The following is a 23,773-nucleotide window of genomic DNA, read 5'->3' as shown; positions in this document are numbered from 1 at the left end:
CAATTGGAGCACTCGCAAGCCAGTGTTTCCCAGTTGTCGATGTTTATACTGCATTTTTTTAGATTTGCCTTGAGAGAGTCTTTAAACCTCTTTTGTTGACCACCAGTATTACACTTTCCATTTTTCAGTTTGGAATAGAGTACAGTGGTACCTCGGGTTACATATGCTTCAGGTTACAGACTCCGCTAACCCAGAAATATTACCTCGGGTTAAGAACTTTGCTTCAAGATGAGAACAGAAATCGTGCAGCGGCGGCACAGCAGCTGCAGGAGGCCCCTTTAGATAAAGTGGTGCTTCAGGTTAAGAACAGTTTCAGGTTAAGAGTACTTAACCTGAGGTACCACTGTAGTTGCTTTGGAAGACAATAAGGTGGGCCCTAAACTTTAAACCAGCCTTCAAGTCTGGGGCACTTGAACCACTTGTTAGATCTCGCTGGGAAATCGTGCAAGAGTTCCTCTCCCGCACACCTCTGCCCTCAAGAGTTCATGTGTGCACTGCTCCCTTTGGCCGGCATTCCTGAAGCAGAGAGAAATGTACGGCGAGAAACGGGAGAGAGAAGGGAAGGAATTGTTTTCTGTTGAGCAGGCAAGGCCGCGTGATGTTACCTTTCCGCAAAAGGCGAAGAGGAAAAGAACAGCTTGTTCTCCTTATCTGTCAGAGGGGTAATCAGAGGAGAGAGAAGAAAACCCTGGAACGCGATTTGGATGGCTGCATGTCAACAGCGCCTTTGTATGAGAGCTGGCAATAGCATCCGAGGGACTGTCCGTATTTCACAGGAGGGAATCCAGCGCATACCAGAACTTCAGGGTTGCGCATTTAAAGTGGGTTGAAGCGCTTTGTCTCACCCTAGCGCAACAAAACACTTTTTTTGGTTTTTAATTGTGGTTTGGAAAGCAGTGGGGAAATGCGCTGAAAAGTGTGGGGTGAATGAATGATGAACAGGATGACGTGTAAACACCCTGCAAGCAAATGTGGATGAATGAAGATAAGTGGTCCTTGTCATACGAACGTAAATGTAAGAACAGCAGAAGAGCCCAATCAGTCAGGCCAAAGGATACCCATCTAGTTCAGCAGCCCTGTTCTCAAAGTGGTTCCCCAGATGCCTGTGGGAAACCGGCAAACAGGACCCAAACATGAGGGCACCCTCCTCTCCTGTGGCTACCAGCAGCTGGTATTAAAAAGCTTTTCTGCCTCCGACCGTGGAAGCAGAGTATAGTCAATTGCGGCTAGTAGCCATTGATAAGAGACGCGGGTGGCGCTGAGGGTTAAACCACAGAGCCTAGGATTTGCCAATCAGAAGGTCGGCGGTTCGAATCCCCGCGACGGGGTGAGCTCCCGCTGCTCGGTCCCTGCTCCTGCCAACCTAGCAGTTCAAAAGCACATCAGTGCAAGTAGATAAATAGGTACCACTCCGGCGGGAAGGTAAACGGCATTTCCATGTGCTGCTCTGGTTCGCCAGAAGTGGCTTAGTCATGCTGGCCACATGACCCGGAAGCTGTCTGCGGACAAACGCCGGCTCCCTCGGCCTATAGAGCAAGATGAGCGCACAACCCCAGAGTAGGTCATGACTGGACCTAATGGTCAGGGGTCCCTTTACCCTTTACCTTAGCCATTGATAGCCCTATCCGCCATTCATTTGTCGACTCTATTTTAAAGTTGTTATAAGAAAAACTGCTTCTTTTCACTTATAGGGTATTTTGGAGCCTATATAGAGTCCTTAAGTGGGTTCCCTATTGGTAGGAGAAAACAGAAGCCAACCAGAGAATATTGAGAAGCAAAGCAACTAGTAAGCCTGATCTTTATTAAAGGAACTGTTGCAATAGGGTCCCCACTCACCACACACAAGAGGGAGAACCTTGAAAAATGGTGCACAAGCCCTTATATAGATTTTTGAAACTGCCCACCCTGTTGCCCAAGACCAACCCCCTAAAACAGCATACATACACCACAAAAGGAGGCTGTCTACAGCAGAGGAGGTGTCTGCCAGGATACCTGATAACGGTGACTGATTGCATTACCTAGACAGTCTGGCCATTTTTTTGTGATGGTTAATACTTTAGTTCCTGAATCCAGGTCACAGGCTCACCCTATTCATACACAAATACGCCCTTAAGGCAGGATTTGCAAGCAAAAAGGCAATGGGAAGGCTTTCTCCATTTGCCTCCCTTACTGCAGAGGAATATTTGAGATCATTGGGAGAGTCAAAATGGCTTCATGGTTCATATATTTAGATATGTGTGCATTTATGAGTATTTATTCTATATGTGAGACCTTACAATTCTTATAACAAAGTCAACGAGGTTGGTGATCATCACTGCCTTCCATGCATTGTTCAAAATCAGCCATGCACATTTTGAACGTGCCTTGCCACGGGCCCTGACAACCCACGCTACGCCACCGCTTCTTCTTGAGTTATGTGCCTGACTACCCATGGCTATCAAACTGCAGGTACTCTAGAAAGCATTGGAATGACCTCAGTAACGACAGGCCAGCTTACCTGTTAAGACAGCTTGCAAACCACTTAACCTGCAAGACGCAGCCTGAGGATAACATTGGTTTCTTAATCCCCATGAAGCAGCAGCAGCAGCAGTGCGGCCTAAAAGACCAGATGTTTTCGGACTGCAACTCCCATCAACCCCAGCCAGCACGTCTGGATGATGCAGGGGCTGATGGGAGTTGTAGTCCAAGAACATCTGGAGGGTGCCACGTTGGGAAAGACTGTAACAGACCCTGCTATGCATGGACATATATGAGCTCCCAAGATTCTTTGCAACCCAGAGGGGCAACACGGCCAACAAGGCAGTTCAGAAAGGGCTCCCTGGAAGGGGAAGGTGCGCAAGCTGCTGCTTTTACACCACAAAATTCAGGATAATGTGATCTATAAAGGGAGAGAAGGGACACGGGTGGCGCTGTGGGTTAAACCACAGAGCCTAGGACTTGCCAATTAGAAGGTTGGCGGTTCAAATCCCCGCGACGGGGTGAGCTCCCGTTGCTCAGTCCCTGCTCCTGCCAACCTAGCAGTTCGAAAACACGTCAAACTGCAAGTAGATAAATAGGTATCGCTCCGGCGGGAAGGTAAACAGCATTTCCGTGAGCTGCTCTGATTCTCCAGAAGCAGCTTAGTCACGCTGGCCTCATGACTCGGAAGCTGCATGCTGGCTCCCTTGGCCTATAAAGCGAGATGAGTGCCACAACCCCAGAGTCGGTCATGACTGGACCTAATGGCCAGGGGTCCCTTTACCTTTACCTTAAGGGAGAGAAAAGGCATCTGGGTAGTTACGCTCATCAGACCAACCAAATGAACATCCCAGATGCTCAGAAGACATGGCAGCTATACATGTCGGAGGATGCACACACAACATATGGTATCATGCTGTCCTTCCTTCCAAGGAAACAAGAGAAAGGAGAAGGAATTCCCTGCCTACTGAACTGATACTGCATTGGGCTGCTAAGAGATCGCCGAACATCTCCCCCTCCCCCAGACCCCATAGCTAAACCCATCCCCCAGAGGCCCAGTTCCCAGGGTCTTCAACTGAAGATTTGCATAGAGCTTCCAGATCATTCCTAGAAGACAGGACAATGGCATTCCTCCCCACCCCCTGCCCTCCGCCTTGCGGTGTAGATGGATGGGGGTCCCTGTAAAAAGAAGGGGAGGGGCAGGGCAAGATCTGAAGGGGTGGAGAAGGCTGGAGACAGGCGAGAAAAGAATGGGGCAAATCTTCTCTTTTGTCCCATCATTGTCTCTGCTGCTGCTCAGCCAGGACTGGCCAGTGAACGTCTATGGAAAGGAGGCAAACAGGGTTTTTTTCCGTGTTGAAAGTGATGCAAGAGTTTGCAGCATCCAAGGGTGGACTGAACAGCCCAGAATTTGTCCCATTTCTCATGGGCACCAAGGCATAGCTCACCTTCTGGGTAAATAGTTAAAAAGAAGGGGAAAAAGAATTGCACACCGATAAAATCCACATTCTACACTATTAAAACGCACCCTTTAAAACATGAAAAACATGCATTCATCTGCATAATACATGTTTCATAGGCATCTTCTTCTACAGTATAAGATAGGACTTTTCAGAAACCATAAAAGGCCTCATTCCAAGTGAGAGCTGTGTTCAGATTCGCAAGCAAGTTCAGAAACAGAGGAACCTAAGAAAGACCACAAGAAGATCCCTTCAGCTGGATCAGGCCAGAGACCCATCGAGTCCAGCATCCTGTTCTCACAGTAGCCAACCTGATGCCTATCAGGGCATGCAGTGGGTGGAACTGGGTCTATACCCTCTTAGGTGTGAGTTCTGAAGGCAGGGCCCTGACTGACTCCAGCTACAAAAGCTGAGGCTGCTGAAGAGGCCAGAGACCATCTTGTCTCTTAGTGCAGACTCAAGTCATTGAGCCTGAGCTTCTACAGACACAGCCCTCCCAGCAGAAGCATGTACTTGTATGTTCTATGCTTAAGATATGTTATTCGCTTGATAATTATGCTGCTTTACATGTGCATTTTATATTTAACTTTGTTTAGTAATGTTTCCCATATGTGGGTTAAGTTTGCTGCGTTAAAATGTGCATTCTGTAGCTGACCTCCTTTGTAATGTTACATCCTGAAAACTTTAATATCATGTTTTAGTTTCCCATTGCTTTGAATGTATAATTTATATTTTAGTTTCTTCAATAATGTTTTATTCTGGGTTGTTTTATTTGATGTTTTAACGTAAACTGCTTTGAGATTCCCCCCCTAAAAATATAAAGTGATATAGAAAAGGAATTAATAATAATAATTTAAAGGTATAATGAGTACACACACAAATATCTATCTATCTATCTATCATCTATCTATCTATCTATCTACCTATCATCTATCTATCTCCTCTTCTGGAGGGGCCGCCTTCAAATAGTTGAAGGACTGTCACATGCAAGATGGAGCAAGATTGTTTTCGCTGCTGTTCCAGAGAACAGAACGAGTGGATTCAAGTGACAACAAAGGAGATTCCAACTAAAGACTAGGAAGAACTTTCTAAGAGCTGTTGGGCAGCAGAATGGACCACCTTGGAAGGTGATGGAATCTCCTTCATTGGAGGTTTTTAAACAGAGCCAGGATGACCATCTATCGGGGAATCTTGAGCTGTGATTCCTGCATTGCAGGGGATTGGACTAGATGACCCTAGGGGTCCCTTCTAACTCTACCATTCTCTGTTTCCACCCGCTATGAAATGCATTCAGAGCCACATTCTTTCCCTCAAAGATTCTGCGTGCTGTAGTTTTATCTCTCACCACTGGAAGCTGGTGCCCACTGGGAGCCCAACAGTAGGTGGCGCCAGAGCCAACTCAGTTCTGGTTTTCTCCCCATCCCTGCTGAGTTCTGCAAGGGCAACACAGAGACTAAGAAGGAGGAAGCTGGTTGCTAGTGGCACCTGCTTCATCAGTAAGAAGGCAGACAAGTAAAAGGCTGAGGTTGGTGGGGGCAGTGCCTCACGAAACCAGCCTCCGCTGCTTCTCAATTTCCAGCAAGACTTAAGGAACTGCAGTTCCCAGAATTCTTGGCCAGAAAGGAATGTGCTTTACAAGGTATACAGTGGTACCTCAGGTTACATATGCTTCAGGTTACAGACTCCGCTAACCCAGAAATAGTGCTTCAGGTTAAGAACAGTTTCAGGTTAAGTACGGACCTCCGGAACGAATTAGGTACTTAACCCGAGGTACCACTGTAGTGTGTTTGCAAAACATCTTAATTAATAAAATGCATCTGAGGTCCTTTGGGGTCTCAGCGCCTAATTTGTGGTGGATTTGCAGGGAAGGGATTTTATTTATTCCTTTTATGACATTGGCATGTCTCCAAGGAGATCAGGGTGGTATTCATGGGGTCTATCCCATTTTATCCGCACAACGACCCTGCAAATTACATGATTAGAGCAGATCTACATTCCCGCCTAGAAAATGCATGTTTTGAGATGTGAAACAGTCGCCTGGACATCCCATCTCCAGGGTCAGCCACCGGTAGAAAGCTCAGCCTGCCGCCCCGTGGAACTGTCAAGTACTACCAATGATTTATCCACCTTTCAGGACTTGATGGCGGTTTCTCCAGACTGTTCGCCTAAAATGTTAGCAATGCCTTGTTTGTTATGTTAGGCCAGTGGAGGGAAGCCAATGGGCATGGAATGGGGCCCTCCATGTCTCTCTGTCTTGCCTAATGCACTCTCCCCAGCCAAACCCCTCGCTGACCCTGCCCTACACCCTCCTTGAGTGATGTTATCTTCCTTGCTTGCCTGGTGGACAGATGAGGTGGAAGAAAACCCTGGCTTTTGTGTGGATGGAATATAAGATTCTTGTAAAAGCCACCTCTGTGGCTCTACTCACTTTTGAGCATAAGATCTCTGCTGGATCAGACCAGAGGATCAGACCCACACCATTTTTTAATTTGCAGAATACAGCACCATGCCCAGCAGTGCAGGACACTATGATGGGGAGGTTTGGCCGCTGGACAACAGGGTGGGAGGCCTGATCATTTAAAGCAGGGGTCTGCAACCCGCGGCTCCGGAGCCGCATGTGGCTCTTTTACACCTTTGCTGCGGCTCCGGGGCAGATACTAGCGAGGGGAGGAGGCGCATTGTGCGCCCCGACACTCCCCACTGTGGCGGGCGCTGTACTGGCTGTGACGTCGCATGGGGGCGGTGCATGCGTTAGTCACGCACCGTCCCGACGTCACCTTCCCGCCCGTTGTCAGATCGCGACTCCGGAGATATATTTGTTTTAAATGTCGCAGTGGTTTTGCGGCTCCCAGTTTTTTCCCCCTTCGGAAACGGGTCCAAGTGGCTCTTTTTGTCTTAAAGGTTGCAGACCCCTGATTTAAAGGAAAGCCTGGCCAAACTGGGATGCATCTGTTTGTATGTGGACATGCAAGAAACTGCTTTTTCCTGAGTCACACCAATGGATCATCTAGCTCAGTAAAGGTAAAGGGACCCCTGACCATTAGGTCCAGTTGTGGCCGACTCTGGAGTTGTGGTGCTCATCTCACTTTATTGGCCGAGGGAGCCGGCGTACAGCTTCCAGGTCATGTGGCCAGCATGAGTAAGCTGCTTCTGGCAAACCAGAGCAGCGCACGGAAACGCCGTTTACCTTCCTGCTGGAGCGGTACCTATTTATCTACTTGCACATCTAGCTCAGTTCTGTAAATACTGTCTGGCAGTGGCTCTTCAGAGTTTCAGATGAGAGTCTCTCCCAGTCCTACCTGGAGATGCAATTGGGGATCAAACGTGGAGTCTTCTGCAGGCAGGGCAGATGCTCTACCACCGAACTGTGCCCCCCTCCCTTACAGGAATTTGTCTAACCCCCTTTTAAAGTTAACCAAATTGGTGGCCATCATATTGCTGTTGTCAAGTGGAAACTGCCAGCCCCAAGAGAGGAGAAAACAAGAGATGTACACAGATGGGCATCTTGGTCCTCCTACCTATGCCCATCCTACAGGTGATTTTAATAGCCTAACTATAATCATTTATACTCAGAAATAATTGGTCCTCCTGCTTAATCCAATGGGATTTATATACTTAGGTAAACATGGCTAGAAAGTGTCACTTACTACATTCAGTCTAACAGACAAGCCTCCACTGCTGAAATGGTTTTCAGAGCCCAGTGTCTATTTCCTTTTCCACAAGCCAGTTTTTCCTCTTCTACTCACAAGCCATGCTCCAGGTCTGTATTGAGGATCTGCTTTAATCTTTCCAGGCTTTCCAGGATCTATTACTGCTATAAGCTAGGAAGAGCTCTTCTCTGTATTCTTTGGTCAAAGGGTCACACCAGCAGTAAATATCCATGAAACTAGGTTTACACAGCAGCTCCACACCTAAAGCACATGACTTCCTTTCCCCAAGAATCCTGGGAACTGTAGTCTCACAGAGCTGCAATTCTCAGCAGCTTTATCAAACTAGTTCCCAGATTCATAAAATTAATATATTCAGCAACCTCAATAGCACCTCCAGCAAGCTTTTGGGGTAATTTGGTTTTCTTTTTTAAAATAATTTTTATTAAGTTTTCCGTTTTACAATTTCAAATACTTATTTTACATCCTTGAAGTATCAGTGACTTCCCTTCTTCTCTTTCTATGGTTCATTTTACATATCTTAAATCCCTGCATATTTTACAAAAACAATACCAATCAGCTTTCCATTATTGCATCCTTCAAAATTTACTTATTTTACACTGTTGAATTTATCTTAATGCTGCCAACGTTTTCAGCTATGTACAATTATTTTCCATATAGTCAATAAACTTTTTCCAATCTTCTTAAAACAAATGGTCTTCTTGTTCTCTTATTCTATATGCTAAGTCTGCAAGTTGCACATATTCTGTCAACTTAAGTTGCCCTACTTCTTAGGTTGGGACCTCGCTCCATTATTCCATTTGGTTGGGACCTCGCTAACAAAACACGGGCTGCAGTTGTTGCATACATAAATAACCTTATCTCATTTGAGATTCAGGTATGTAGCCATGTTGGTCTGACGCAGTCAAAATAAATTTAAAAAATTGTCCAGTAGCACCTTAGAGACCAACTAAATTTGTTCTGGGTATAAGCTTTTGTGTGCATAACAGAACAATCCTAACTCTAGAAAGTTGGCAGAATTTATGATGACATAGATCACACCAGCTTAAGTTGTCCGTATTCCAGAATCTGCTCAGGATCAAGTTAGAGGAATTCAACTTTCACCACCCTTTCTGCCGGCTGTGTTCCACTGGGTTGCTAGGTCATGATAAGCACACAAAGGCTTATACCCAGAACAAACTTAGTTGGTCTCTAAGGTGCTACTGGACAATTTTGTTACTTATCTCATTTGGTCATTTGGTTTTCCATTTGGTAATATTTCCATTTGGTAATTAAGCTGTATGGATAATTCTGAACAGAACTAATTGCAAATTGTTCGCCTGATCCACAGGAATATCAGTGTGCCACCCATTCAAAAGTACCCCTGCGGCTGAAGCAAGATCTGTCTAGCTCCCAATGGCAATCTGAAGCCTGCTTTTGCCCAGTTTGCACTTTTAAAAGTTAAAATCTCCAAACCAAACAACAAAACTCTTTCCTCCCACACACATTAGATAACAACTGAATCAGAAACAACAGGCAGCAAACACAACCCTAAATAATCTATTAAATTAAATGGGGAATTCAAGCGGATTTAGGATGGCAGCCTAAAATGCTAGATTCCTTCATTGCTGTAAACAGCAGCTCCCACGTCTGCCCCAAGCAACCCGGAAGTGAGTCCTGTGTGCGTGAATCTATACCTTACAAGTCTATGTTGGAAGCACGCCCTCTGCGCTATGTCTCCCATCGCTCCCCCTGGTGCTGACGTCATTAGCAAGCGCCCACTCTCCGTCTCCTTACATCCGCTTCCGGCACCGAGAGAGCGACCGAAGTCTTCTAGTCGAGAAGAGGCGGCGACATGGCGACGGCGGCAGCGGTCGTGCTCAGGAAGGCCTCCCGGCAGCTGGTGGCTCCAACTCCGCGGGCCGGGCTGAAGCGGCTCCTCTCGGCGGCAGCGGCGTCGGGCCACGGCGAGGCCGGGTCCAGTAAGTGGGGCCTGTGATAGGGTGACCTTGCGGGGAAGAGGCCGGTCCTGTCGGCGCCGCCAAGAAGGAGAGCGGGCGGGGGGGGGTGGACAAGGCCGCCTCTGGGCACCGAACAAAGGAAGCTGCCTTGTGCCGAGCCAGGTCCCTGGTCCATTTGGCTTGGTACTGTCTACACGTACTGGCAGCTCTCCTGGGTTCCAGGCTGGGAATCTATTCCCAACCTTATGCAGAGAGCTAGTTACAAAGCAGAGACATCACCTTGCCAACAAAGGCCCGTATAGTAAAAGCTATGGTTTCCCCTGTAGTGATGTATGGAAGTGAGAGCTGGACCATAAAGAAGGCTGATCGTCGAAGAATTCATGCTTTTGAATTATGATGCTGGAGGAGACTCTTGAGAGTCCCATGGACTGCAAGAAGATCAAACCTCTCCATCCTTAAGGAAATCAGCCCTGAGTGCTCACTGGAAGGACAGATTGTGAAGCTGAGGCTCCAAGACTTTGGCCACCTCATGTGAAGAGAAGACCCTGGAAAAGACCCTGATGTTGGGAAAGATGGAGGGCACAAGGAGAAGGATGAGATGAGGATGAGATGGTTGGAAAGTGTTCTCAAAGCTACCAGCATGAGTCTGACCAAACTGCAGGAGGCAGTGGAAGACAGGAGGGTCTGGCGTGCTCTGGTCCATGGGGTCATGAAGAGTCGGACACGACTAAACAACAACAAAGCCGTTTTGGTCTGCCATAGTCAAAACAAAATATTCTTTTTAAAAAAAATTCTTTCCAGTAGCAGCATAGAGACCAGCTAAGTTAGTTATTCCTTCCAGTAGCATCTTAGAGACCAACTAAGTTAGTTATTGGTATGAGCTTTCGTGTGCCTGCTTCCCCCAAATGATCATAGGAAGCTGCCTTATACCGAGTCAGGCCATTGGTCCATCTAGCCAAGCATTGCCTACACGGACTGGCATCATCTCTCCAGGGTTTCAAGAAGGGAGTCTTCCCCAGCCATATCTGGAGATAGGATTCAATCCTTATCTGGGATGGAACCTAAGACCTTTTATATGTGAAGCTGTTGCCCTGCCACTGGCCTACGTTTTTTCTGGTGGCTGCTAAATAGGGCCTCCAAGGTCAGAAGCAGTCTACCAGTTGCTTAGTGCTGGCAATGGAGAAGGACTGCTATTGTGATTCGCTGCTCCCTGTAGGAGGCAGGGGAGAGCTGAGTTGGCAGAGTTAACGGGCTGCAGGAATCAAGAGCATTGGCTGGCTTCACGGTTTCCCCCAGAAATGTGATTTTTGCATAGTGGAGACACACACGCACACACTGATTTGCGATATTTTGCCAGGTCAGAAATTATGAAACCGATATCACAATATGGACTTCAAACCACTTTTGGATTATATATTGATATATCGCCCAGTCCTAGCTGCTAGATCAAACCAAAGGCCCACCCTGCCCAGCAACATCTGGAGGGCACAAGGTTGAGGAGCCTGGTTTAGGCAAGTCAGTGAAGGATAAGGCTATTAATGACTACTAGCTCTGGTTGCTATTTCCCAGTATTGGAGGCAATATAGCTCTGAATAATGATTGCTGGGGGTGAGCATTGTACTCTGGTCCTGCTTTCGGGCTTCCCAGAGAAATCTAGTTGGTTGCTTTGATAACACAATGCCTGTGATCTAATTCGACTAGGTTCTTCTTACATTCATACTCTAAAAAGAGCACAATTTAAGCTGAGGTTCTTTTATTTTTCCTTACTCCCCACCCCCGCCAACCATAAGTGCCTGCAAACTGTTCTGAAACACACTGCTTAAGTTATTGGCCAGTTGAGAGGAGGGATCCCATTATAAAGAAGCTGACATTCAGGGATTAATTTTATCAGTCCTGTGCTTTTTTCCCCTTTGCAAAAAAACAGGGCAACCAATCAGTTTCTGCTTGTGTGTGAATTCTTTCCATTAGCTCGCATGTGGAAGATCCTGTCCTTCGTGGTTGCTTTGCCTGGAGTTGCTGTGTGTATGCTGAACTGCTACCTGAAGTCTCAGCAAGAACATGAAAGGCCAGAGTTCATTCCTTATGCCCATCTGCGCCTCCGGACCAAGGTATTGGACTCAAACCTGTCCACAAGCAAGTCTTGTTCTTTATTTATTTGGACGACTTAACAAGGAGATGGCACCAAACTGGATGATGATGCCTTAAGAGGTTTCCAAATCAGTGCAGTTTGGAAAGGTTCAGCCCTCCCATCTGGATTCAAAGCTGCATCCCGTGGTATCTAAACATGCTATTCCCCCGCCTTGGGATCCATCATGCCAGATAGGTTGATGATGAGATCTCAAGAGGCAAGCCACTTTCCAAAATTATATAGTAGAGAAAGGTAGTAAATGTTAGTGCAAAAGCTGTATTTCATTAAAAAAAAGGTAGCTGAAAAAATGGCAATGTTAATGATCAACTTAAAAAGCAAAGACAGACTGTCCCCCCCCAAAAAAAAACCCCTGTATTGTTTGATTCTGTCTGCTAGGTCTTCTTGCACCCAGCTCTGGCCAGTTGATCTTGGGGTGCCCAATGAAAAATGAAGTGGATCCCACCAGCCTGAGATGTGCCCTGCCCTTCACCCCATAGCCAGTGCCATTTTAGTCCCACTTTATTTTATTTTGTTATCTATCTTTTATTTTACACTAAAACATTTTTAAAGTGCATTTGAAATATATGTGTGTTTTGTTTTTTTCTAAATGTCCCAATAGCTACTAAAATGGCCCTGTTGGGTCATTGCCTGGGGCCCACCCACGTGACTTTGTCCCAGCCACTGGTCTGAACGGAACAGGGTGGGATGTACATACCTAAAGATAAAGAGCTCTAATTTCCATCATGGCTGCTTTAGTTGAGATTCCTGCATTGCAGGAGGTTGGGCTAAAAAGATGACCCCGAGACTCTTTCAGCTCCATGATTCTATGAATCTACAATTCTATACAGTTGTCATTTTAAGCCTTTAGTTTAACTCAGTTGTCCCCAACCTGAGGCCCTCCAGACGGTCTAATGACCATGGCTAAGAGGAATCTTCTAGGAGGGGCTCCCAAGCTCTGGGATAGGTTACCATGTTCAGTGTAGCCAATTCAGGGAGTGGTGTTGACTGAAAGAGCCGTTATCTTTTATAATTTAGTGTCAGCTCTGTCTTCTGTCTCTCGGTTTTGCTGGTAGTTTGTATTTAATTGTAATCTGCTTTGAGTCACCGGTAACTTTGAAACTACTGTTTCCAAGTTGTCCCTGCTCTGTAGCAGTGACTTCTGATCTAGCCTCCTGTTTGGTGCTAATTAGTGCTTTTCAAGCATCATTTTCAGAATAATTGCTTTTTTAAATAATCTACTGTGCCTTTTTCATTTATAAGCTGTTATAAGTAGTTGAATTCCTGCTTTGTAGCTTGCTAAAAACTTTAATCTCTTCTTTCTATAGCCCTTCCCATGGGGTGATGGGAACCATACTTTCTTCCACAACCCCCATGTTAACGCTCTGCCAACTGGCTATGAAGATGACCATTAAGCAATTGCATCATACCAGCCATGTGGACCATTTAAGGTAGCTGGACCAAGACCCACGTTGGGACCAGCAGTGCTCTCCATTCCTTATACTATGAAATGATGAAGTTCTGACCTCTAGCAGAATGTATTGTTCCAGAGGTCACATTAAAAAGAAAACACTTTCAACCAAGTTTTTCTGTGATTTTTCTTAACTATCCTGGGGAAGCTACAATTTTGGTTTAAGACAACTTGAACAGCAGTGGGAAAATGGGAACATGAACCACTGTATGGTTTCCTTATATTCTTTCATGTTTGAGCAGATTATGTTATGAAATGAAGTGATAAATTTTCTCTGTATTGTGCAAAGGGATGAGAAAAGCAGAGAACAGCCACATTTGTTGCCTGCATTCTGATTCTTAACCACTGTATTTCTTATGCGTTAGTTTAGATTAAAATTTTCATGGAAGTAAATATTATTATTTTTGCAACCCAAAACACATTCTTATCCAGCTTATGTTAGGGAAGGGCTATTACCTCCGGTGAAGGAGCTAATGGTGGGTTTATGCACTAATCACAGCCTCCAATACTGAGGAGGGCTACATACTTAAAAGATTATTTGACTAAATGAATTGGTAATTATTGGAATTTTACATAGTGCTCTATATACATACCTATTAAGACAGACCAGTAGCTCTGTTGCAGCTGCGTTGACTGAGGTGGAGATTTGTCTGAGGCCATTGAACTGAATGGATGGCAGAGGCAGGCAAGACTTGAGCTCTGACATTCACAGCTGGTATCTTAGCTACTTATACAGCAAGTATCTTCCCTAGTTCAGGGAAGAGCACCAGTGGTGTAAGCTGTCCACAAGCTGTCCACCTATGATACTCTGAAGCAGTGCTACACAAAGTAAAAGGCCACTACAGTTTTGTTTTTTTTATTCTTGTTTAATTGTTATTGCACACAGCAGAATGCATACAGCTGATTCATCATATCAGAAGGCACTTTCTGTTGCAAGAACATTTCCAACACTGACAACAGGGCTGCAAGAAGTTGGTTGTAGAATTCTCTGTGGGGTTGTGCAGGTGACCCAACTATTGAATTCAGTCCTTTTAATATGAAACAAACTGCATTTTTCTTTTTAAAAATGCTGCTGGTTTAGGAAAAATTAAAATAAATGCAGATTTAATAGATGGGGTTGAGAAGCCCAGTTGCTATGCCCCTAAAGTCCATTAACAATATGCATGTGGGGGGGTGTCTACACTTCTTATTAATGTTATACTGAAATCCTTTTGCTTAAGAAACTAGACTTGTCAAGGTTGTAAGAGATGGGTGTCAGGCCATCACATAACAAACTTAAAAAAGCTTCACATACAGAGCTGTCCGTTTCCTGGTTTTGAGGAGTTTCGATCCAGCTGCCTCTGAACGAACACCAATGCATTTTAGCTACTATGGTAAGATTGTATGACACTAGATGCTTGTTGATATCAGCTACCAACTTGTTTCAATTCTAGATTTCCTCCTACAGATTTATAAATCAGGCAACAAGTTAAAACAATGCTGGCTCATTTTAATAACCTGACTTTGGCCAAGTGAAATGGAGACCCACCTTTTACACATCCATCTTATGCTGTAGACAGATTTCAAGTTTTTGAGGTCAATCCCAACAACACTGTGCTGAAGTTGAAACCTTTCCTCCCTTTGGTAAATAGAAAGCATTGTACCCTTTAAACTTCTACATCTGGCCTGGGCTTCTTGGAAGAGCTGAACAAACAGACACAGAACGAGACCAACTTCCTCAGAGGCACAGTATTTCTCCAGTAGTATTTCACTGAATATGGTATCCTTTAACGTTAGGTTTAACTTACAGCCCAAGTGGAATTCTCTGCTACCACTAGAAGTGGAATTGACAAACAGAAAGTAAAATCCCAACAGAACACATTGATTAATGTATGAGATTGACCCTGACATTCATTTTAACAGTTGCAGTTAAGATTTACATAAATAAAAACAACTGGTTGATCAAAAACCAGGCATGAGTTTCTTCCCAACTCCTTTGTTAGAAATACATTCAGTTGTAAATCGGGAGAATCCCACTCTGCACATGATAAAACCCACAATACGTCAGTAGATATAAAGCTTGCTACTAGATTAATGAGGCAGATGTTCATGGGCTGAACAGTCCTTGAATTTCTCCATCCCCATGGGCAACATAGCTATAGTCCTTGTCCAGCAGCCAACTAGATTTAGCATGCCGGTGTGGGTTCAGAATTTTTTTTTCTGTGACCATCATGGTCAAGAAGAGTTTTCCGACTTCCCTTTGCTGGGGCCCATGAATTCCAGTCCTTCAATGGGGATGTCTTTCTCCTTAATAGCTTTCTGGAAGAAGCAAAAAGGCAAGCATATTTTAATATTTACAAATATGGTCTAAAAAGTAACCAAATTATAAAAAAACCACAAAGCGCTGAATTCAGCATTCTCTGCCCACTAGTGCAAGGGTGAGAATTAATGCTCCACAACAGAGAAATCCAGTGCAACAGCTGTGCTAGCCGAAACTTGTTGCATGGCAGATACATTACCAACCACCTACCGCATTTTTCGCCCTATAGGACGCCCTTTTTCCCCTCCAAAAATGAAGGGGCGAATGCAGGCTTTTGCTGAAGCCTGGAGAGCAAGAGGGGTTGGTGCGCACCGACCCCTCTCGCTCTCCAGGCTTCGGGAAGATATCCGCAAGCCTTGGGAGCCCGCAGGAGTTCCCGCCAGGCTCCCTAGGCTTGTGGAGAGCTGCCTGCATCCCGAAGCCTGGGGCACACTGAGCTCAGCGCGCCCCATGGCTTTCGGAGAGCTGCCTGCATCCCTGCGGATAGCAGCCTGTTCTGGGGCCTGGGGAAGCTCGGGCTTCCCCAGCCCCGCGCCTGGGGGGAAATAATTTTTTTTTCTTTATTTCCCCCCCCAAAAAAAACTAGGTGCACCCTATGGGGCGAAAAATACAGTAATTTTGCATTCTCAAGTTCAACAGTGATCCACTGCTGCAAAACATTTCACCAGTGAAACTAGTATACTTATAAGTGACCTTAACTTAGACCTACATCTGATAAAGCCCCCAAATTCCGTATTATGCTTAGGACAGTGGTTTCCCTATTTGTACAGAGAGAATTGCAAAATTTGGGGCTAGAGGCAAAATTGTTCCCTATGTCTGAAGCTCCTTCCTAAAATTGTGTACACATTCCTAAAATGTCCCCGGATACATTCTGAGGGCACATGCAGGTCTGGGTCTGATCAGTGCCTGGAGGAGAGAATGTCTAGCACCTAAATGTGCACCACCGTGGGAGACATGGAGGAAGAAAAGTGGAATATAAAGAAATTTGCAAAGTATTTGCAAACGCATTCCTCATGCCTGGCTATTGTCTATGCTGGATTGTAAGCTTCCCGAGGTCAGGGATCCATCTACAGAACATTAAAAGCAAAAATATGGTAATAGCACTGTATAAACAGCAACAACTACACAAACAGCATTAAAGTGAGGACATATACTATTATAGCAATTGCTGTAATGACTATAACTTTCTCGTTCCCTTGCAAGACACCCACACAAACATGTTATTGCGGGGATTACACTATTGCTTGTGTAAAAGCAAAACACAAAATGGCACTCGGAGAAAAAACAAAAGTTGTTCTCCTATAGTTCAACCTCTTTCCCTGCCAAAAAACCATAGGCTGCCACCCTTGTCATAAACTATGCTACCCAGATTGTGTGGGCAGAGACTTGTGACTCCTACACTGCAGGGGGTTGGAGTAGATGACCCTCGGGGTTCCTTCCAACTCTACAATTCTATGATTGTGACTTCCAGAGTTTTGTGTGATGTATGCATGTTGATCAGTTCTGCCTCCACCAACCAGTTGTTCTATTAGGGTCTGGGGGAGGGGGTAAGTGTACAATTATTGCAGCCTGAGCCTCTCACTAGAAGTTCCAGGGACTGATTTTGAGACATGGTGAATATGTTGCCCTTTACTCAACCCTTCCTCTAAGGATCACAAAGCAGTGTACCCAACTCTCCTCCTCCCCCATTCCCCCACAATAATCCTGAGGGTGAGAGGTAGCAACTGGCCCAAGGAGCTTAATGACCAAATAGGGAATTTTGAACTTGGATCAACCCAGCCCTAGTCCAACCTAGATTGCGCTACTCTAGTGCCCTCCAGATGTTTTGGACTACAATTCTCATAAGCCCCAGTCACTTTTCTTAATTGTCTCAATAGAAAAAAAGTGTATTTAGACACAGGGGAAAAAAGATTAGAATCATATACCACAGAATGTGGAACTCGTAAAACATAGACCAGGCTTGGCCAACCCGGTAGCCTCCAGAAGTCCTGGACCACAACTCCCATCAGCACGAGACAACAGTCCATAGTGCAGTCTTTGACAATCTGTCACCTTCCAGATGTTCGGGACAACTCCCACCAGCTGCAATTGGTGTGGCTGTAGTCCAAAACATCTGGAGATTACTCAAACTACTACCACATTTTTTCTACAGTGCAAAAGCAAGTGTTTTTCTGTTCGTAAACATGCTCCCCATTTTCTCTCTCTGCAACCTATGCAAAGTACTGTATTTTTCCATTTATAAGATTAGGTTTTTTAACGAAAAAGTTAGGTGTGTCTTATACAAGGGGGCATCTTATACACAGAAAAATATGGGCAGTATCTTGTCTGACTTCACTTAAAGGAAGACCTGCACGCCCTCCCCCACTGACCACCACCAAGCACACCCTGCCTGAGGTCCCCTAACAGAGATGAGAGCCACATCTTGCATTTAAAGAAGTATCATACCACTTTAAAGGACCATGACTTCCCCCAAAGAATCCTGGGAACTGTAGTTTGTCAAGGGTGCTGAGTTTTTTATTTTAAAATTTGCATTTCTACCCCACCTATTTCTCGAAGGAGCTCAAAGTGGTGCGCAGAATTCTCCCCTTCCTCATTTGATCCACACAACAACCCTATGAGATCGGTTAGGCTGAGAGGGAGTGACTGGCCTCAAGGTACATCCAATGACCTTCCTGACCCAATGGGGATTTGAACCTTGTTCTCCCAGGTCCTGGTAGTCTGATTTGCTAACCACTAAACCACGCTGACTCTCAGATTTGTTAAGAGACCACCGAATTCCCTTTCTGGAACGACAATTCCCAGAATGGCTTCACCATCACAGGGGACTCTGGGAATGGCAGCTACATGAGGTAAGCAGAAGCATCTCCTAACAGCCCGCAGCACCCTGAACATACTGAGGTTTCTAGAGTTCTGAGCTGTGACCATCACAGTGTTATTGTAGCTTTTAAGCGGTTCAGATATGTGTTTTGAGATCTGGCTAGGCGTTATGTTCAAGAGTGCTGGACTCATAGCTGACAACTTTTCGCTTTTTTTAAGGGAAATTTCCTTATTCCGAATAGGATTCCTCGCAAGAAAAGGGAAAAGTTGACAGCTATGGCTGGACTGGACCATCGAGCTTACTTGGGTGACCCTGCGGAAGTCCCAGCCTCGCAACCTCACCCAGAGGATTAAATGAGATTGGGGGGAGGCGACTATGTTCCAGCTCCTTAGAGGAAATAAAGTGAGACAGAAAGGCAAGAAATAGCGCTTTAAACGCGAGGTGCAGATGCAGCCGAAGCCTGAAGCGCAAGCCCCGCCGCCCCGACCTCTGCATGCGCTCAGAGGTCCCCTCCCTTGCCTGGACGCAGAGCTGGTAGCGCTTGAAGAGTTGGGCGCAGGGGTCTCCGCTGCCGTCGCCGCCCTCGCCCTTCAGGAACTTCTCGGCGAACCAGCGGTTGAAGCACTGGTCGTACTCCCGCTTCATCTCCGTGCAGGCCTCGCCGACGCTGTTCATGGCGACCGCAGCACCGACCCTCCAAGCGCGAACCCGGAAGTAAGCGTGACTTCCGCCTTTGGCGCACGGAAGCGGGGATACGTGCCGACGCGCTTCCGGAGCGCCGGGCCAGAGGAAGGCATGTGGGCTCGGCGGCTCGCCCGTGTTTTCCGTGCGGGGTTTTGCTCCCAGGCTGGACTTCCTGAAGGGGGTCTCCCCGCGCCGCCTAGGGAAGCAGGGGCTCCCCGGGTGAGTAAAAGGCCCGGCGGCGCCTAAGCAGAGCTTGACCCCAGAAATACGAGGAAGTGGCATAGGAGAGAGTGCTTCTGAGCGTGTGTAGAGGTCTTTTAAACAAAAACAAAAAAGTCACTGGTGGGTTCTTGGACATATAGCTTAAGGGCTCTCAAATTGTAGTGATGGCAGTGATGCATTAATTGCATTTGTTGGCCACCTTTCCTCCAAGGAGCTCAAGGTGATTTACAAGGTTCTTCCTATTATATAATTATCATGCAGCCATGGTTCAGTGACTATAGCAGCTGCATTGCATGCAGGATAGTTCAACCACCAATGGCATCTCCAGTTAGGGCTGGGCGAGTCTCCTTGTCTGAAACCCTGGAGAGTCATTGCCTGACAGTGTAAGCAATACTGAGCTAGACAGACCAAGGGTGTGTGAAGCCGCTTCCTATGTTCCATGTACATCACAGGGTGGAATACCTCAGGCCCTGGGGCCAATTGCGGGCTTCTGGATCTACCAGGTCTACAAGATTCTGCCCATGTCATGCCTCTCACAAGCTCTGCTTGAGTGCCTTTTCTGGCTGGAATATGCCATTGAACTGTGATCATGCCTCTTCCTTACCTGGGTGGAGGATCAGATCAGAAGAATCAGCATCAGACATTAGCCATAGCAATAAAATAAAATGTACTGAAGATAGAGGTAAAAACTTAACTATACAAAATACATTTTGTATTACATCAATAATCAAATAATAGATCTTATTCTAATTGCCCTTGCTAAAAACCTAGCAGTTTTTGCTGTCAGCAGAACCTGGGTGGAGGGTGTGTGTATACATTATAACCTATGGCTTGTGCATGGTTGGAATATACCCTTACTTTCCTTCCAGTAGGATTTATGTTCTCTGATATTCACTGTTTATATAAGGTAAATGCTGTCCTCTGCTCCAATTATTACTGAATTCAGGAAAGTTTGGCTTGTTTAAGTATTTCAGCTGTGTGGGTTTTAACAAGTTTATACAATCGATACTGGAGTTCCAAACATGTATACGTACTTGGAAGCAACAGAAAGAGCAACAAGTATATAAAGCCAAGAGAAACTGCAATACAAATTTCCTTCCAAATGTTATTTTTAAAGAAAAAAATGGATTTTCAGAAAGAAACAGATGTGATTCTGTACAAGTTGCTTTATGTTATCATTTCCTAAGGACCTCTTTGCAGGATCTAATTGCATTACTTTTCCTCTTCCAGAATAAAAAAGTAACTTTGGAATTGCTTGATCACCTGGAGCGCCTGGCACTTGTCGATTTCCGCAATCAGGAAGGTGTGGAGCGTTTGGAAAAAGCCATTGAATTTGCTGAAAAACTCCATGCAGTTAATACAGATGGAGTAGAGCCGATGGATTCAGTACTGGAAGACAGGTAAGTATCAGGATCACTTGCATATCAGCTCTTAAAATTTTCCCTATTGGTCCAGCAGGGAAAGTCTTGAATTCTTCTGAAATTGGTACAGGATATTCCTGGGCTGTTTTTGTAAGAGTCTGTGAACACTTATTACTCATCATCATAACCAGAGAGTAAATAAACATCAGAGAAAGCATGTGTAGAAGATAGCCCATAAGGCTTGTTGCCACAAATCATGTTGATTGCTTTTGAAGTAAAGAACAACACTTGAATCCTTGGGGGAGGTTAGGTAGTGTAACCTGATCCTTAGGTGACAAGCATTGTGGTAAACTGCTTCAATTCTGTATTTATCCCAACTACCTCCACAATGTTGAATAATTATTTGTTCTCCTCAGGTATCTGTACCTCAGGGAAGATGAAGTCACAGAAGGCAACTGTGCAGAGGAGCTACTGGAGAAAGCCAAGGAGACCGTTGAAGACTATTTTGTAGCTCCACCAGGTATTATCTTGCATCAGATATGTAGTCAAGGCTTTGCTGTAGTTTTGACATTTCTAGACCTCTTCCAAGTTTAAGAGCATGTGTTAGACAGAGTTTATTAACAATCACATCCTAACTAATTTCAGTTAAATAATGACAATCTCCAATTCAGCTAATGTGCAAGAGAGATTAAGAGCAAGTCTGTCTTTTAACGTGGGGTTCTCCAAGCAACCCTGAATTATGCAAATAAACAGTTGAATTTGCACAGCTTTTGATGTCCTGCACAGTAATTTTGCTAGTACAGTTGTACCTCGGGTTACAGACGCTTCAGGTTACAGACTCCACTAACCCAGAAATAGTACCTTGGGTTAAGAACTTTGCTTCAGGATGAGAACAGAAATTGTGCGGTGGTGGTGCAGTGGCAGCAGCGGGAGGCCCCATTAGCTAAAGTGGTACCTCAGGTTACGAACAGTTTCAGGTTAAGAACGGACCTCCAGAACAAATTAAGTTCTTAACCTGAGGTACCACTGTACTTGATTTGGATAAGCAACTGTGCAGGGTAGTAGTGTCCCCTAGCCATTGTGGGAAACTTACTCAGAAACCCTTCTACTTTTTGTAGATTTACAATGCCTTGCTTACATCCCAAGCACAGTTTTGCCAACACAAGGACTAGATTTTAAAGCTGAGATTCCCAGGAAGCAGAACTCTGCATGCAGTATCTTACTGTTCTGTCTCCACCACCATCCCAGGCATGCATACTGTACACACCTAATTGTGGAATTACCAAGAAACAGAGTTGCTCCGATAACCCCTAAAGAAGCATTAGTCAGCCCATTTTGCTTAACCATCAGTAACTGAGGCATACATGTTCACCACTGCTAGTTTTACTATGTATTAGATGGTACAAACATTTACTCTGGGTGTAAGAGAGAATGGCTTACGCTGTCAAAGCAAACCTATACTAACAAGCACTTAATTCCAGCCAATTTTATTCTTTGTGTTAGGTAACATCCCTTTACCAGAGCTTGAAAACAGAAGGAGTTTTCCGTGGAAAGAAGAGTCCTAGGCTCTACATCAGATGCCACAATAGACTTCTTCAGCAGCCAGCATCTACTCCATGAAGGTGCATGCAGGATAAACCTTCACCACATCCCTTGTGCAACTTGACCTTCCTCTCTGAAATGACTGCTGTTTCTGTACTGCTTAGGCCTAAGTTATCATTGACTCAGGCATTTTTAAATTGTGTATACAATCCAACAATGAGGGCAACAATCCAACCCAGAGTTAAGTGTCCTTAAACCTGCTTATTTCAATTGGCTTCGGATGTGCCCAACACCATTTTCAGTTATGCCAAAAGATTTTCACAACCATAACCCTTTCGCCTGCTCAAAAACAAAACACCCAAAACCAAACTTTCTACTTCTAAAGGGGAAATGGTTTTAGAAAAATGATCGAGAAACCAGATATGTAGAATGTAGCAGATTTCTGAGCTCTGTATATTGAAAGGAGAGTGAGCACAGCAAGGACTGATGTGTCATTGTCCAGTGTTCTGTGTCTGGATAAGCAGACTGACATATTTGGGGGAGCAGAATCTCAAGGCTATCCAGCTGTCAAAGGTGCCCAAGGATGGAGTGGTTGTCTGTGATGCACTGAATGATACGAGATGAAAGAGGGGAGACACAGACTTCTGGCAGTTTCTTCCTAGCCAGCCCAAGAGAGATTATGGGTTAGCTCACACCTCTCAAAACGTGGGAGAAGTATAGGTGTGATATTTAATGGTACCATAGATTCAGGGAACAAGTTGTATCAACAGATAGTTATACGCATAAAGGAATCACTATTTTAAAAAACCATACACATAAAAACTTGTGAGAAGTAGACAACAGGCAACAGTAGACAATAGGATATGTTGCTCAGTGGTAGTTGTGATACTATTCTAACAGAATGTTGCTGTAGAGTTAATTTATGAGATGGGCTCATGGTTGGGTACTTACAAAACCTATGAGAGCAGACTAGTAATATTTGGCTCAGAAGGGGAATCAAAAGGCACTGAAGCACATTATCCTCAACTATGCAGTATTTGTCATTTTCATATTGGCATATGAATTTCTGCTTCAGAAAAGGAAACTAGTTTTCAAGATACTGTTGTATGTAATAAATAATTTGCTGATCTGAAGTGCATTTCCTCATCAATTTGACCTGTTTATGTATAACATATGCAGTCTGACCTTTTATTTATATAGAAATCCATGGACACCGGTAAGGGTAAAGGGACCCCTGACCATTTGGTCTAGTCATGACCGACTCTGGGGTTGCGGCGCTCATCTCGCTTTACTGGCCGAGGGAGCCGGCGTACAGCTTCCGGGTCATGTGGCCAGCATGACTAAGCCACTTCTGGTGAACCAGAGCAGCGAACGGAAACACCGGTTACCTTCCGACCAGAGTAGTACCTATTTATCTACTTGCACTTTGACGTGCTTTCAAACTGTTAAGTGGGCAGGAGCTGAGACCAAGCAACGGGAGCGCACCCCGTCGCGGGGATTCGAACCACCAACCTTCTGATCGACAATTCCTAGGTTCTGTGGTTTAACCCACAGTGCCACCCGCATTGCATGGACACCAGTAGCACAACTCTATTGTATGCATGGATTGGATTGCAGCCTTAACATGATACAGCACACTTAATAGTTTAACTTAGCTCCAAACCTGAGGTTAGGCTTTCATTACAGCTGTTACAAGGCTTAACAAATATTATCCAGGCCAGCACTT

The 23,773-nt window shown here is 45.2% G+C and overlaps 3 protein-coding genes and 2 long non-coding RNA genes across 5 annotated transcripts in view; 4 read left to right on the top strand and 1 right to left on the bottom strand.

Moving 5' to 3' along the window:
• LOC308576115 overlaps positions 1-23,773 on the top strand; it is a 46,055-nt gene that overhangs the window by 20,005 nt on the left and 2,277 nt on the right. The window lies entirely within an intron of this gene.
• Positions 9,358-13,229, top strand: COX6A1 (cytochrome c oxidase subunit 6A1). The gene is made up of 3 exons (XM_081175237.1): positions 9,358-9,546; positions 11,494-11,633; positions 12,979-13,229. Exons 1-3 carry the CDS (start codon positions 9,420-9,422, stop codon positions 13,063-13,065), a joined length of 354 nt encoding a protein of 117 aa, XP_081031363.1. The 5' UTR covers positions 9,358-9,419; the 3' UTR covers positions 13,066-13,229.
• On the top strand, positions 10,075-11,336 carry LOC308576102. Its single transcript, XR_014003088.1, has 2 exons — positions 10,075-11,040; positions 11,075-11,336. It is a non-coding gene; the product is annotated as an uncharacterized lncRNA (long non-coding RNA).
• Positions 13,962-18,971, bottom strand: TRIAP1 (TP53 regulated inhibitor of apoptosis 1). The gene is made up of 2 exons (XM_081175245.1): positions 18,758-18,971; positions 13,962-15,419 (listed from the first exon to the last, which is right to left on the bottom strand). The coding sequence occupies exons 1-2, from the start codon at positions 18,911-18,913 to the stop codon at positions 15,336-15,338; spliced, it is 240 nt and encodes a 79-aa protein (XP_081031371.1). The 5' UTR covers positions 18,914-18,971; the 3' UTR covers positions 13,962-15,335.
• On the top strand, positions 18,765-22,445 carry GATC (glutamyl-tRNA amidotransferase subunit C). Its single transcript, XM_081175247.1, has 4 exons — positions 18,765-19,141; positions 20,375-20,544; positions 20,922-21,025; positions 22,009-22,445. Exons 1-4 carry the CDS (start codon positions 19,034-19,036, stop codon positions 22,068-22,070), a joined length of 444 nt encoding a protein of 147 aa, XP_081031373.1. The 5' UTR covers positions 18,765-19,033; the 3' UTR covers positions 22,071-22,445.

The sequence above is a fragment of the Podarcis bocagei genome, assembly GCF_964188305.1.
Source record: "Podarcis bocagei genome assembly, chromosome: 16".
Classification (NCBI taxonomy): Eukaryota; Metazoa; Chordata; class Lepidosauria; order Squamata; family Lacertidae; genus Podarcis; species Podarcis bocagei.
This window is presented reverse-complemented; position numbering and strand designations above follow the sequence as displayed.

Coding starts and splice junctions, on each gene's coding strand:
- COX6A1 (XM_081175237.1), top strand. CDS start 9,420: ATGGCGACGGCGGCAGCGGTCGTGCTCAGGAAGGCCTCCCGGCAGCTG. Junction 9,547..11,493: donor CCACGGCGAGGCCGGGTCCA/GTAAGTGGGGCC, acceptor TCTTTCCATTAG/CTCGCATGTGGAAGATCCTG. Junction 11,634..12,978: donor ATCTGCGCCTCCGGACCAAG/GTATTGGACTCA, acceptor TTCTTTCTATAG/CCCTTCCCATGGGGTGATGG.
- TRIAP1 (XM_081175245.1), bottom strand. CDS start 18,913: ATGAACAGCGTCGGCGAGGCCTGCACGGAGATGAAGCGGGAGTACGAC. Junction 15,420..18,757: donor GCTACCAGCTCTGCGTCCAG/GCAAGGGAGGGG, acceptor TGCTTCTTCCAG/AAAGCTATTAAGGAGAAAGA.
- GATC (XM_081175247.1), top strand. CDS start 19,034: ATGTGGGCTCGGCGGCTCGCCCGTGTTTTCCGTGCGGGGTTTTGCTCC. Junction 20,545..20,921: donor GATTCAGTACTGGAAGACAG/GTAAGTATCAGG, acceptor TGTTCTCCTCAG/GTATCTGTACCTCAGGGAAG. Junction 21,026..22,008: donor CTATTTTGTAGCTCCACCAG/GTATTATCTTGC, acceptor TCTTTGTGTTAG/GTAACATCCCTTTACCAGAG.